Source organism: Aythya fuligula, chromosome 10 (assembly GCF_009819795.1).
Source record: "Aythya fuligula isolate bAytFul2 chromosome 10, bAytFul2.pri, whole genome shotgun sequence".
NCBI classification, from domain to species: domain Eukaryota; kingdom Metazoa; phylum Chordata; class Aves; order Anseriformes; family Anatidae; genus Aythya; species Aythya fuligula.
The window spans coordinates 6,854,251-6,866,752 of record NC_045568.1 but is presented as its reverse complement, the minus strand read 5'-3'; the positions used below and the strand labels follow the sequence as shown (position 1 = coordinate 6,866,752).

Below are 12,502 nucleotides of genomic sequence, written 5' to 3'. Positions count from 1 at the left end.
AGGGCTGTATGGTTCACTAGGTAAAAAACAACTGGCTGGATGGCCAGGGCCCAAGGGTCGCTATGAATAGAGTTAAATCCGTTTGGCAGCCAGTCACAAGTGGTCTTCCCCAGGGCTCAGTACTGGGGCCAGCTTTGGTTAACATTACATACATATCCCTGTAGTTCCCTGGGTCCTTTTCAAAGGTAGGAGTGACACTTTTCCTCTAGTCCTCAGGCACCTCTACCAGTCACTATTGCTTTGGATTTCCTACGTAAGAGTGGCATAAGAGTGAGCTTGACAGTTTTAGGCCACGTGTTGCAGGTAGTTCAAGAATTTTCTGGGTTATTCTGTGTAATATTTACTGGTGAACTAAGCTTGTTTCGGATTTAGTGTCTACCTAGAGCACACAGATAACATCTTGAAAGCAATAGAAGAAATCTCCAGTGTTGGTGTTCCTGAATTGATCAACTCTGCCAAAGATGGATGTTCTTCTACATATCCTACACTGAGCAGGTAATTATATCAATAGAGACTTTGTACATCACAAGATGCACAATGACTTTTTATATTCAGTTATTTTGTAGTCTATTATGGTTTCATGCTAGTACTGCTGTAGACAGCTCTGGGCACTTCTAAACTTTTTTTGGGGCAGTCCAAAATAGGTTAGTGCATAGTTAGCTTTAAATGGATATGGAATGTCATTGTGCATTGCAGCAATGTTAACTTTATTATTTGTGAGCCGTTTCAGTTGGAGAATGAACTGCCATCCATCATTAAGTATGCTGCCTCTTTACATGCTGCTACTGTTGTGATATAAAGCACTCTTAAAGTCACCTTCATAGACCTGGGGCAGCTCTAAGCAGTTCTGGGCTGGTACATGGTTTGCAAAAGCTCTGTGGACTCAGGTTATTCCTGCTACTAGTACAGGAATTAAGGAGCATGGCATACGTAGGGATGGCCAAATTTCCTGCACTTCAGAACAACTAACTTCAGAACAACTAAAATCTTAGATTTTTGATGGAGAGACATGCTTATGAGTCCTAGGTTCAGTATCTTGGGATTTGCTACTAAGCAGAATGCTCAGCTGGGCAATCTTTAAGTATTCCACATTGTTCTGGGGACAATAAGTCTGTCTAGGTGCTGAGGGATGGCTTTTAATTTTGCTCTTGTTTACTCCACAGGCAGACATTCCCAGTTTTCTTCAGAGTAATGATAGCTCAGCTAGAGAGTTCAGTGAAAAGCATCCCAGCTGGGAAACCATCAGACTCAAGTGAGGTAGGAAAACAAATGCAATGGAATCTTTGAGGGGGAAAAGGGCCTAAGTTAAACTATACAGCATAATAAAGTTGTACAGCTTGTAAAGGAATCTACTGCTGAACATGGTCTGTGAAAAGCAGTCAGAGATGCTCATTGATCATACAAAACTGATACACAGGAGTAGCATCCTTTTTTTTCTTGGTTTGTACCATGTAAAAAACAGTAAGTTCATTAGAAGCCATAACTGGAAAACAGATAGTAATCAGGAAAATAAAAAGCTTTGCAGTTGGCCTGCACACCTGTGTTGCAGCACAAAATTATTTTACAAGCAAGAGTTTCTCTAAGATCAAGGAAATGTGTTAACTCTGAGCATTTTTTAAGGCATGTGGGAACTGATCAGGCTGGCATTGCCATTGTGTGGTTTTGTCAGTGGTTTTGTCTGATAAATCTGCCTGTGGGGAAGCTTTGTCCAGCTGTTCTCAAAACCAACCATGCTTTGGGTACAGTTCTTCAAGCCAATTCCTTATCCATTAAACAGTCCACCCTTAAATACCTTCTCTCTCTAGTCTGGAGATCAGGATGTGATGTGGGACCATGTCAAAGGCCTTACAGAAGTCAAGGTAGATGACATTGGTTGGTTTTCCCTTGTCAACTGATGCAGTCGCTTCATCATAGAAGGCCTCCAGATTGGTCAGGCACAATTTGCTCCTGGTGAAGCCATGCTGGCTGTCTCAGATCACCTCTTTGTCTTTCATTTGCCTTAACATTGTTTCCAGGAGGTTCTAATTATGGTCCCCTTGCATCCCATTAGACACAACTGGAGAAACTGCTGCAGTGGAACATTGCTGTGCGGAATTTCCACATCCTTGTTAACTTGGTCAAGGTGAGGATCGATGATGGTTTGGGATATTTTTCTGGTTTTACCTTCAGATTCCTAGCAATTTACCCAGTTTTGTGAGCACAAGGGAAAAATGTGAAGGATGATTTACTAGTGATGACTAGTGAAAGATGATTTACTAGCTAATGCTCTGATCTCGGAAGGCTTGGATTCCTGTCTAGAACATTCATTCAGCGTTTATCTGATAGCCCTCAGCTCCTGACTCACACCCAATGTGTGCTTCCTTTGAACCCTGCCAACGTTCCACGTCACCCTGTGGTGATAAATTCCAGAGGTCAGCCCCACTGGATGAAATACTCCCTTCCATCAGCTTTTGAGTTGGCACAATCAGTGTCACCAATTGTGACCACGTTTTGGGCAGAAGGGAGCAAGTACGGCTGCACTTTTGCTCTGTGCCTAGATTGATCATTACTGTTTGCTTTTATCATATTTGCAGTGATGATCAGCAAGTTCAGCTTTTTCAAGTACAGCTTATGAGTGCTGGTGAATTGAGCTGGATTCTTCTGTACAACAGCATTCACTGGGGCCCTACCTGCACTCCAGATGCTCTCACAGCACCTGCCATCTGAGAGCATAAAGAGTAGAGCTGACTCAACTAGTTGTGTTTTTTGCAGTCCATAGCAGCACCAGAGTACCTTTTCAGCCTTTACTGACATCTGTGTGCTATGCCAGTTAAAATGCTCATTGTTTGGTTACAGAATTGGTCTCTGGCAAAAAATATGTATGCAAAAATATACCAGAAGAAAGCCCACAGCTGTGTGACCTGTGCAGTGACACCTGCTGCCTTTTCATGGCTGACACCATTAATATAACAGCTCCATTACTTCCTCCAAAATACATTATTTTGAACACCTCAGTTTTGTTTTGTCTGTTAGGTGCTTACTTGCCCACCAGCTGGACTGGGTCTCTCAGTTCCCAGACTATCAATAATTTCAGACTCACTGGGACGATTTTGTGCCATCTGCAAAAGGTATATCTCCCTGCTCCCTTTAGATGACTGAATAGCCAGCCTGCAAAGTACTTCTCTCTGACAACCACTACATTTCATGCACTTGCATGGTGTTCTCTGCTGAAATTTGAGAATGGATGGTGCCTTAGAACAGGTTTCACACACTGTGAATGAATGGCATGTAACTGAGGGCTATTTGCAATTGGCTGCTGTGCTTGTGTTGCTGCCTTTAGACTTGCAGACTGAGCTAGCTCTCCTCTTGCCCACACAGGTATTTGACAGCAGGCCTGTACTCAACATCTGCCTGAAGGTAAGCAAGAACTCAAAATAATTGAAGAGAGCTATTAAAATACCAGCTTTCTTGAATTACTGCTTCCAGTGGAGAAGAGTAGTTACTGATTTCTCTGGAAGAAGCAGATATAACTCATTCTCACATGCTGAGCTGTCTTCCAGTTATCCTTCTCGAATGGCTCAGTCATGAAGACTTTGCTGCTAATGGCATTACTGACTTAAGCCCTTTTCCATCTCTGCTTTCCCTGGGGTACTTCAAATCAGAGGAGACATCACAACAGGCAGGTTTCCTGTGGAGCCCAGAGAGGCAGTGTGTCCTCCTGCAACTCTTCCTTTTCTGGCTAGGATTTACGTAGTGACTTTGTCATTTTCTTTACTTAGGTTTATCACCAGTTTGCTAGTGAATAAAACCAGGGATGCGTACAATTATGAGACCATTTACAAGGCCATGTATGAGTCCACCTTTGTAGTGACTAGAGTGGGACCCTTTACTGAGCTTGTATATTCCAGTACAGCTTTTACATGAACGCAATCTTTTACTAAGCAAGAACAGTCTCTCCAGGATAGCTTGAAAGAATGTATTACTCTCCTACTTGACTTCATGATGGTTCTTTGAAAAGGAATTTAAATTTGCCTTCTAATGTATTTATTGTTCTTTTATAGTACGGACGTCTTTTTGTAGAAGCATTTCTGAAGCTTGCCATGCCTCTCCTGGATCACAGCTTTAAAAAACATAGGGTAAATACTTTGGAGACAGAACTGTCTAGAACTGGTTGAGAAGCATGATTGATACTTGCTCTAAGGAGATTCCTGTCTTTGGTCAAATGTTGGCACAACACTTGCAGAGCTTCGTGACAAATGTGTCTGATGTTTCCAGCTTGCTGTGCCCTGCTTACATGCCTGTGCAGTGCTCTCTTAGCAAACAGATTGCTATTTGTGAGCTCTTTGCCATGAACTCTTGGAAAAGCTGAATGGATTCGCTGTTAGCAAAGGAAGCCCTCTCAACCTCCTTCTCCTTCAACAGTTATCACCACAAAGGTGTCCCTCAAAGTAGGAAGCTCACGTTGAGCAGTTGGTGTTGGTGGGGTCTAGGGATCCAGTGGGAGGGTGTTTTTGCAAAAAATCTTGCAGTTTTGAGCAGTACAATATGCATGAATGCAGATGGACTGAGCAACCTCAGTGCTCTATGTGATAAGCAAGAACAGTCCTTTTATTCCCTTTCCTTTGTTGCAAGATGAGCTTCCTTTACTGGTGAGACTCGTTCTTTGCCTCCGTCTTCGCAACTTGTCTGAGTCTTTAATAGATAACCCATTTCCATTGCAAATATGAGATCTGTTCTTATGGCTCTTTGGTGGAATGAAGTCATCAAAAAGATATCTAGTCATTACTACTGCACAATAGAAAGTGCCTCATAATTTGCTCAGTAGAGAGAATTGATGTCCAGAGTTCACATTTAAAGTGTTTCAAATATCACAGTCTAGCAGTATGTTCCATATTTTCCTTCTGGTTCCCCTGATAAAAAAGGTTGTACTTGAGCAAAGATGTGCCAAGGTGGTCTTGATCTTACCTGCTCCACTTTCACTGTTAGGTTCCAAAGGCTGACTCAAAATCAGTTTTCAAATTGCTTGGCCTGATAGTGCTTATAATGTGTCATCCTACTTCTGTTACCAGTGACTTGATGATGTGCATGGTGCAAGTCTCCTGTGGTTTATCCTGTTCATCTGATGATCTCTGCATCATATCTTTAAAAGGATTACTGGGACTCTCACATTACTCTAATTTTCCTTATGGAAAAATCCTTTGACCATGATTTGATCTACTTTTTTATTTTTTATTTTTTTATTTCAGGATGATGTGCAGGGTTTGCTGAAAACCTTGCAGCTGAGTACCAGACAACTTCATCACATGTGTGGCCACTCCAAGGTAAGGTAACTTCCAATTGCAGCACAAACTCCTGTCATAAGAATTGATTATTTTCCTCTCCCTGTTTTTCTAGGGCATACACAGGTTCTACTTGCAGGCTTACAGCAGTATCAGTTATAGCAAAAGCTCTGGAAGAAGGAGAAATAGCCTTAGTTCATGGCCTTAGAGTTCAATTATTTGATTTGGAAGTGGCTGAGGTGGATATCAGATCAGGTTAGCGTACCCTATTTTTTAGGACAGGTTCTTGATATCTTCGGTCGTTGGCATCTGCAAGAGGATGTTTCTAAGGACACAAGCTAAGACCCTAGAGACCTGGAATAAAGTACAGGTGCTAGACTGATAATATGGGAGAGAAGCCTTGGCAAAGACCAACAGCCTTGTGAGTCAGAAGAACGGACGAGGAAAAACCATACTCAAAATTCTCTTGAGGTGCCTTTTTGGCTTTATACATTTATATTAAAGAAGAGGGCAAAGGGAGAGGAGTAAGATGGTGACACCCAACCAGTCTGCAGTTCTCTATAGGAGACTGGGGGAAAGAAGGAAGAAGAGGACTAGCACCCTGCTTGCAGTGTGGAGAGACAGTACTTAGCACAAGAGAGAATCACAGGGGAAAAATGCAGTAAAAAGGAATTTCACTTGTGTCAGACTCCTCAGAGCTCCAAGAACATGTCTGAGAAAGAAGCTTTTCCAAAGTAGTTGAAGCAGTGCTCCCCAAGCTAGACTTGCTAGCAGTGTAATCCAGAGCTGGCATCAGGAGCAGAAAAACCTTGCTGAAAAACAGAACGTGCCATGGCAGCTCTCAGCATAGAGGAGAACCTGTCCAATCAGTCTGGTGAACTAGAACCTGGCACCAACCTGGGAAATGCTAAAAAGCCAGTCTGACACTTGAAATTTAATTCCTTGTGCCCACTTTAAAGTCCCAGTTCACCCCAAAAGCAGCATAACACCACTGCAGCTTCTGATGGTTTCTTTTGCACTTGACCTGGATGTGTAAGTGTGGTGTTCCACAGTCCCTCTTAGCAAATAACTGCGATTAGTGAACACCTTTGTTTTACAATTGCTCTTCCATCCACCGCAATCTGATCAGGTATCTGTGCCAAATCGTTTTGGCAAGAGTGAGAAGGCAGCGACTGATTCTGGGCAAATAAATAAATGTATGCAATGAATGAAGAGGATTACCTGAAAATAACCTGTGTGGAGTTAACGGCAACACTTGTTAAAACAGTCTTGATACCATTTTCGTACAACACTAGTAGATGCTCACTGACTTACATGTGATGTTATCTAAGATTTGGTACTCCCTTGATATGAATGTCTTTAAAGAGCTTCTCGTACCAGACAGCAGCGATCAGCTTCACCTGAGGTATTTAGCATTTGCTCTTCTGCATCAGCTTGCATATCTCATGCTGGACATAAGGGAACAGATTTTTGCAAAGGACATGGTGCTTTGTCGAGTCTCCAAACTGCTTGAAAGCAGTTGGGTGGGTTCCAAGACCCAGGGAGCACTGTGGTGTTGGTAGTGTCACTGGCGAGCTCTTCCCTGATTAAGTTCTGATTAATGCTGACGCTTGCTAGCTCCTGCCTCTCACGCAGACCAGAGAACAGATTGCTGTTGGTACTCAGTTGCTCGTTCCCTGCTGGCAGAACACGAAGCAAGGCAGTGCCCCTCTTCCTATACATGTTGACCTCGTCCAAGAAATAAAGTTAATCTGATTTCAGACTACAGCTAATGAGAGCAAGAAGCTTGCAAAGTATTCTCGTGAATGAAGAAAATACGCACAAAGTAATTATTTACGACTCTTGGCAGGTTCTCTGGTTTAGCAGTGGCTCTAGATCCAAGCCTAGCAGGAAGGGACTGCTCAGACAAACACGCTCACCTGGAGCTAAATCTCACACGATACTTGGCATAGCTGCCCTTCCTCAGCTGATTTTTGCTTACATCAGCTCCAACTGTCCTAGTCCTCCAAAAGCCAGTGCTGCTTTGGTCTGCATAATTTTGGAATTAATAGTGCAGATACATTCCATGCAGCTAAGGTAAAGGAACTATGTCAGGCACTAAGCAAGAAAATATTGTCGTTACAGTGGTTTATTCAACACCTTTCTCGTTCTGTCTTCTCTGTACTTGGGAATCTGGCAATTTCCTGATGTGAAACTCCCTCGGGATTAGTTGGCAGTTTGTGGCTATCAGCAAGCAGCTATTTCCCTTCCTAGGCAGGTAGTGTGGTGGTCTGCAGTTTGTAGCGTTGCTTTTTGCTGGGGATTGGATCTATGCGACTGTCCATTGCTGACCTACACAGATAACTGGTATTTCACCAAGAACTTGCATGTGAGAGCCAGATTTACCCAAACATTATCAGTTGCACATGCCACCAGCAGCAGTGCATCTTTCAGACACTTGTGCGCAAGCAAGCTGTGGTGCCATGAGCAAGGTGGCAGCAGTGGGAGATCTGTCTGTGAGGACCTGTGTGTTCTTGGAGAAAAGACCAAGTGACACCAGCCTGTTGCTGAGAGGATGGAGCAAATGAAAAGCAGATTCTCAAAAGATTTCCCAAGGCTGAGCAGAATTCATCTGACTTGGTAGAGGTGTTAGTGGCCTGCCTGTAAGGTTTATGAGAAAGCTGAGGCTCCCCCTGTTCTTACCAGAGGATGCAGCTGCTTGGATTATTGGAAATGACTCATTTGCTGTTTTAGACAAAACGCTTGTCTTTTATTTTATTTTTTTAATACGTGAAAGAATTTGGCTAAGAAATTACATAGTTTGGGCAACCTTTGCAGGAACTGTGTCCCATCCCTCCCACCTGTATAACTGGCTTGGACTAGCCCAGTTTCCTGTAACATTGGAACATAATTTGTCAGTGAAATTCTCCTCCCAGCCTGAGTCCATACTGCCTAATTTTTACAGGCAGAAAATGTAGGCAAGAATCAGTTGTAACCATGTTGTTCAACTGTTTTGTATGTAGATTCGCCAAGATCTTGGACTGACTAACCACGTGCCTTTGTTGAAGAAGTCACTGGAACAATTTGTATACCGAGTGAAGGCAATGCTGGCATTCAACCACTGCCAGGAGGCATTCTGGGTGGGCATCCTCAAAAATCGGGATCTACAGGTGAGAATTGTTTGGGGGCAATTACAAGCAGGGAAAGGATGGTGCTCACCTTACCCCCACAGCTGTAACTCTGCCTTTGTGTGTGGGTAGTATTGAAAGGCTGCATTCACCGTGACCATACTACAGCTGTAACAAGCACAGCAGGAAGCATTTTGTCAGGTTTTCAAGGTCCTGCATCTCTGGGGGCTTTCTCACAGCGTGCCTCACACCGAAGGGGTCAGCTCTTCTTGTTCCCAACAAGTGGGTACGGGGACCCTTCCTCTCCTCAGGGCTAAGAACTTGCAAAAGGAAGAAGTAACCCCCCTTGAACACCTCCTGCACGGCTGTCTGCGTGTTAATGGAAACCCGTTCTGGCCGTTTTCTTCATCTTGCACTCTGAAGGCAGGCCAGCCAGCACAAAGCCTGCATTTCACCCCAAACCTATTCATTCGAGGCAGTAACAAAACGTCTTCCGTTCCACCCCAGCACGCTTCTGCTGCTTCCCATCCACTCAACACACGTCTGTGTTACACGTAGGGAGAAGAGATTTTGTCTCAAGCTTCTGAAGCTTCCGAAGCCAGGGACTCCGAGGAGGACTCCGCTGAGGTAGGGCCGTGTGGGCACCGCCTGCTCCCTCCGTGAGGCGGCCGGGTGGGGATGGCGGGGGGCGAGCCCGCAACCCCCGGGGCTGAGGCCGGCCTCTCCCGCAGGAGCCCAGCGACCAGGACGAGGAGGAAGAAGAGGAGGAGGAGGAAGGGCAGGGGGCGGCAGGCAGCTGCCCTGCTCCCTGAGCACCGCCCGGGGCGGGGAAGGGGAAGGGGAAGGGGAGGGAGCGGGAGGGGGGGGGGAGGGCGGAGCGCGGCGGCCATGTCGGTGCAGGAGGACCCGGTGCAGCGGGAGATCCACCAGGACTGGGCCAACCGCGAGTACATCGAGGTGATCACCAGCTCCATCAAGAAGATCGCCGACTTCCTCAACTCCTTCGGTGAGGGGGGCCGGGGCCGGGGGGGCCGTGTGGGGCCGTGTGGGGCCGTGTGGGGGTGGCGGTGTGTCTCACTGCCGCTGCCGCAGACATGTCGTGCCGCTCCCGCCTGGCCACCCTCAACGAGAAGCTGACGGCGCTGGAGCGCAGGATCGAGTACATCGAGGCCAGGGTGAGCCTTGCGCTGTGCTCGGGGGTGGCGGGGCCGAGATCGGGCTTGGCTCCTCCTAAGGCACTCCCTGTTCCTGCAGGTCACCAAGGGCGAGACGCTGACATAGACCGGGGGCGGCCCCGGGCCCCCCGCCGCTGGAGCTGGAGTCCCACAGCCTGCACCGGGCTCGCCGCCGCCGTCTCCTCCGCTCGTGTTGCCAATAAACCGCTGTGCTCCTGCCCTGCCTGCTCTCTGCCTGCCCGGGACCGGCTGCCTGCTGCCCCAAGGGATGTCCAGAGTGCGCCCTCCTGCCTGCCCACCCCTCCGGGCCCCGCGGGGTCCGGGCCCTCGATCGTCCCCTTTGCAGAGGGGAGACGCTGCCGGGGTCCTGGGCCTGGCTGCTGGTGACTCCGTGAGGCATCCGGGCAGCGTGGCGCAGCCTCCGAGGTGCTTTGTGCTCCTGCTGGGGTCTGGAGGAAAAAAGCTGGTGAGCCCGAGGGTTGGCGGGGTGATTCTGCCTGCGCCTGTGCACGCTGTAAGGGCTGGCAGGGGGCAGCAGGCTCACCCATGTCGTGCACGCACCGAGAGCACCCTTAGACAGCATCAAGGAAGGGGGATGTCTCCTCCTCTGGGAGGCAAGCGTCAACGGAGAAAGCAATCTCTCCTCCCTTTGTACCACTCTCCCATTTTTCTCAGTTCTTCAGTGGGCATCTAAAGCTGCTATCTCACTGCTCTTATTTTTATTGTGGAGACCATGGGGTTGGGGTCAGTAAAAGTCTTCTTGCTTCCCAGCAGGCTTTAAATGTCTCTGTACGTTATTCAGCTTAAAAGCTCACCTTTTTGTGGTGATAATGTGATGTCAGCAGGTTTTACTGAACACCTGAGTAAGTTTGTGTTCCCCTTTTTATCATCAAGGCTGGCAGGTCTGACGTCAGCTGGCTGTCCCCCAAAGTCATGGTTTTGCTGTCCATGGGAAGTCCTGTTTTTCTCTGCCATTTGAGTAAGAAAACTCCAAGCTGCCTTGCTGTTGCATAGCCAGTTGCATGTGCTTTCCTGTCAGGTCAGGCTGCACATCCAGGAGGTTTGGCTGCTTCTGCTGTGTAGTTCCAGCAGAAAGAACTGCTTTGTACCAGCCCGGGAGAGCTTACAGCAAAGTGTGGGGATGTTGTGCTTTTGCTCAGGGGTGCTGTCATACAAGACAGGTAGAGGGAAGGCACCTAGCTCTTCTTGGAAAACAGTTGTGCTGTGGCCCACACACATCAAAAGTCCACCCATGACTCACGTGCTGCCTATTCTGGATGTGCTCGTGGCTGGGCTGGCGTGGAGTCCTTGGAGATGATTGATACTTGTCTGGATGAGGCCCTGAACAGCTTGATTGGACTTGAAATTAGCCCCACTTTGAATGCGTGTGTGTGAAGTGGGGTGGGATGAGCTAGACACCTCCAGAAGTCCCTTCTGCCTGAATCACTGTAAGATTCTTCAGCCTAAAATTAAATGGGAGACAGGATTTTCTGGGTGGAGAAGCCTGGTCCTTGGGGTGATACTTCAGCTGCTGCTGCAGTGCGCAGCCTCAGGGAGTAGATAGAACTTGGCTATGTTGAAAGCACTTGGATTATTGTATAGAGCAGAGAATTCTGCTGGTCTGTCTCAAAATCACAGTGGCTGAGCCCAGCAGGGACCCCTGGAGGCCACCCGCTGCCCCCCTGCTCCAGCAGGGCCACCCAGTGCACACTGCCCAGGACCACGTTCAGGAGGCTGCTGGCTGGCCCCAAGGACTCACGGCCACTCTGGGCAACCTGTGCTGCTGCTCCGTCCCCCCCACGGCACAGCAGCGTGTGCTGATGTTCAGAGAGAGCCTCCTGAGCTCCGCTTTGTGCCCACTGCCACTCGCCCTGTCCCTGGGCATCGCTGCCACAAGCCTGCCTCCATCCTCCCCGCACCTTCCCCTCAGGTGAGCTCCCCCTGAGCGTCTTCTCCAGGCTCAGTCCCACCTCCCCCTGCCTGTCCTCCCTGGAGAGATGCTCGTTGCCTTCAGCATCTTCGTGGCCCTTCTTGGACTCTGGATATGATGCCCTAGGCACCTACATTAAACTTTTTTTTTGGCATGGATTCATGTATTCTAAATCGGGAGACTGATTTTTTTTTTCTGTGCATTTTCCCCACCGCACATTTAATGTATCAGGAGATGACAGCATGCTCGGTATCATCAGAGCGCGCTTTCCTTTTGCACAGGGAGAGCTGAGTGCCCAGACGGCCCTGCAGCTCTGCTTGGTGCCAGCTGGACCAGTCCAGGACCTTGCCTCAGAGCCTGCAGCAGAGAGCAAGCTCACCCAAAGCCTCTTACGAAGCTGCCTGAATGGAGCAGTTTCATTAGTTTCATTTTCATTAGAGCCAGAGCCCTAACTTGAGAAATGTCTGCACAGCCAGAACTGCTTGCAGTGAGCACTGCCTGTCACCCAGGCAGCCAGACCTCAGAGGGAGCGATCAGAGCAGTCCAGCAGTCCTCATTTGGGCCCACAATTCCCAGATCTCAGGTCTGGGAACCAGAGGTAGTACTGAATTTTTTCACCATTTCCTAGTGCCAGCAGAAAAGTGAGAAAATGCAAAGTTTCGATTTGGGCTCTATGCCACAGAAGTTGCAGTCGATGAGCCAAAGCACGTGTTTTAGCAGGCGTTATTCTCAAATAATTGTAGCTTCTAGTTGTGGTTGTACTCAGCTGGGCAGCTGAGCTCCACCGCAACTGCTCTCTCACTCCCCCTCCTCAAAGGGAAGGGGGAGAGAATATGATGAAAAGGGCTCAGGGGTTGGGATAAGGATGGGGAGATCACTCAACAATTATTGTCAGGCTCAGCACAGGGAGATTAATGTAATTTATTACCTACTACTAACAAGCTAGAGCAGTGAGAAACCACAAGCAAACTAAAAATACCTCCCCCCATCCACCCTGTTCTGCCTCCTCCCCCAAAGCGGCACAGGGGAACG

General features: G+C 47.7%; 2 protein-coding genes across 2 annotated transcripts in view; both read left to right on the top strand.

Annotated features, from left to right (window-relative positions):
- Positions 1-1,295, top strand: part of FANCD2 (FA complementation group D2) — a 40,256-nt gene extending 38,961 nt beyond the window's left edge. Inside the window, exons 36-37 of the mRNA XM_032194443.1 lie at positions 373-495; positions 1,164-1,295. Of these exons, the coding sequence (XP_032050334.1) occupies positions 373-495; positions 1,164-1,287 (247 nt within the window). The 3' untranslated portion in view covers positions 1,288-1,295. The remainder of the gene's footprint in view (positions 1-372; positions 496-1,163) is intronic.
- A 7,935-nt stretch (positions 1,296-9,230) lies between these two features.
- Positions 9,231-11,628, top strand: BRK1 (BRICK1 subunit of SCAR/WAVE actin nucleating complex). The gene is made up of 3 exons (XM_032194315.1): positions 9,231-9,371; positions 9,458-9,540; positions 9,620-11,628. The coding sequence occupies exons 1-3, from the start codon at positions 9,254-9,256 to the stop codon at positions 9,644-9,646; spliced, it is 228 nt and encodes a 75-aa protein (XP_032050206.1). The 5' UTR covers positions 9,231-9,253; the 3' UTR covers positions 9,647-11,628.
- The last annotated feature ends 874 nt before the right edge of the window (positions 11,629-12,502 follow it).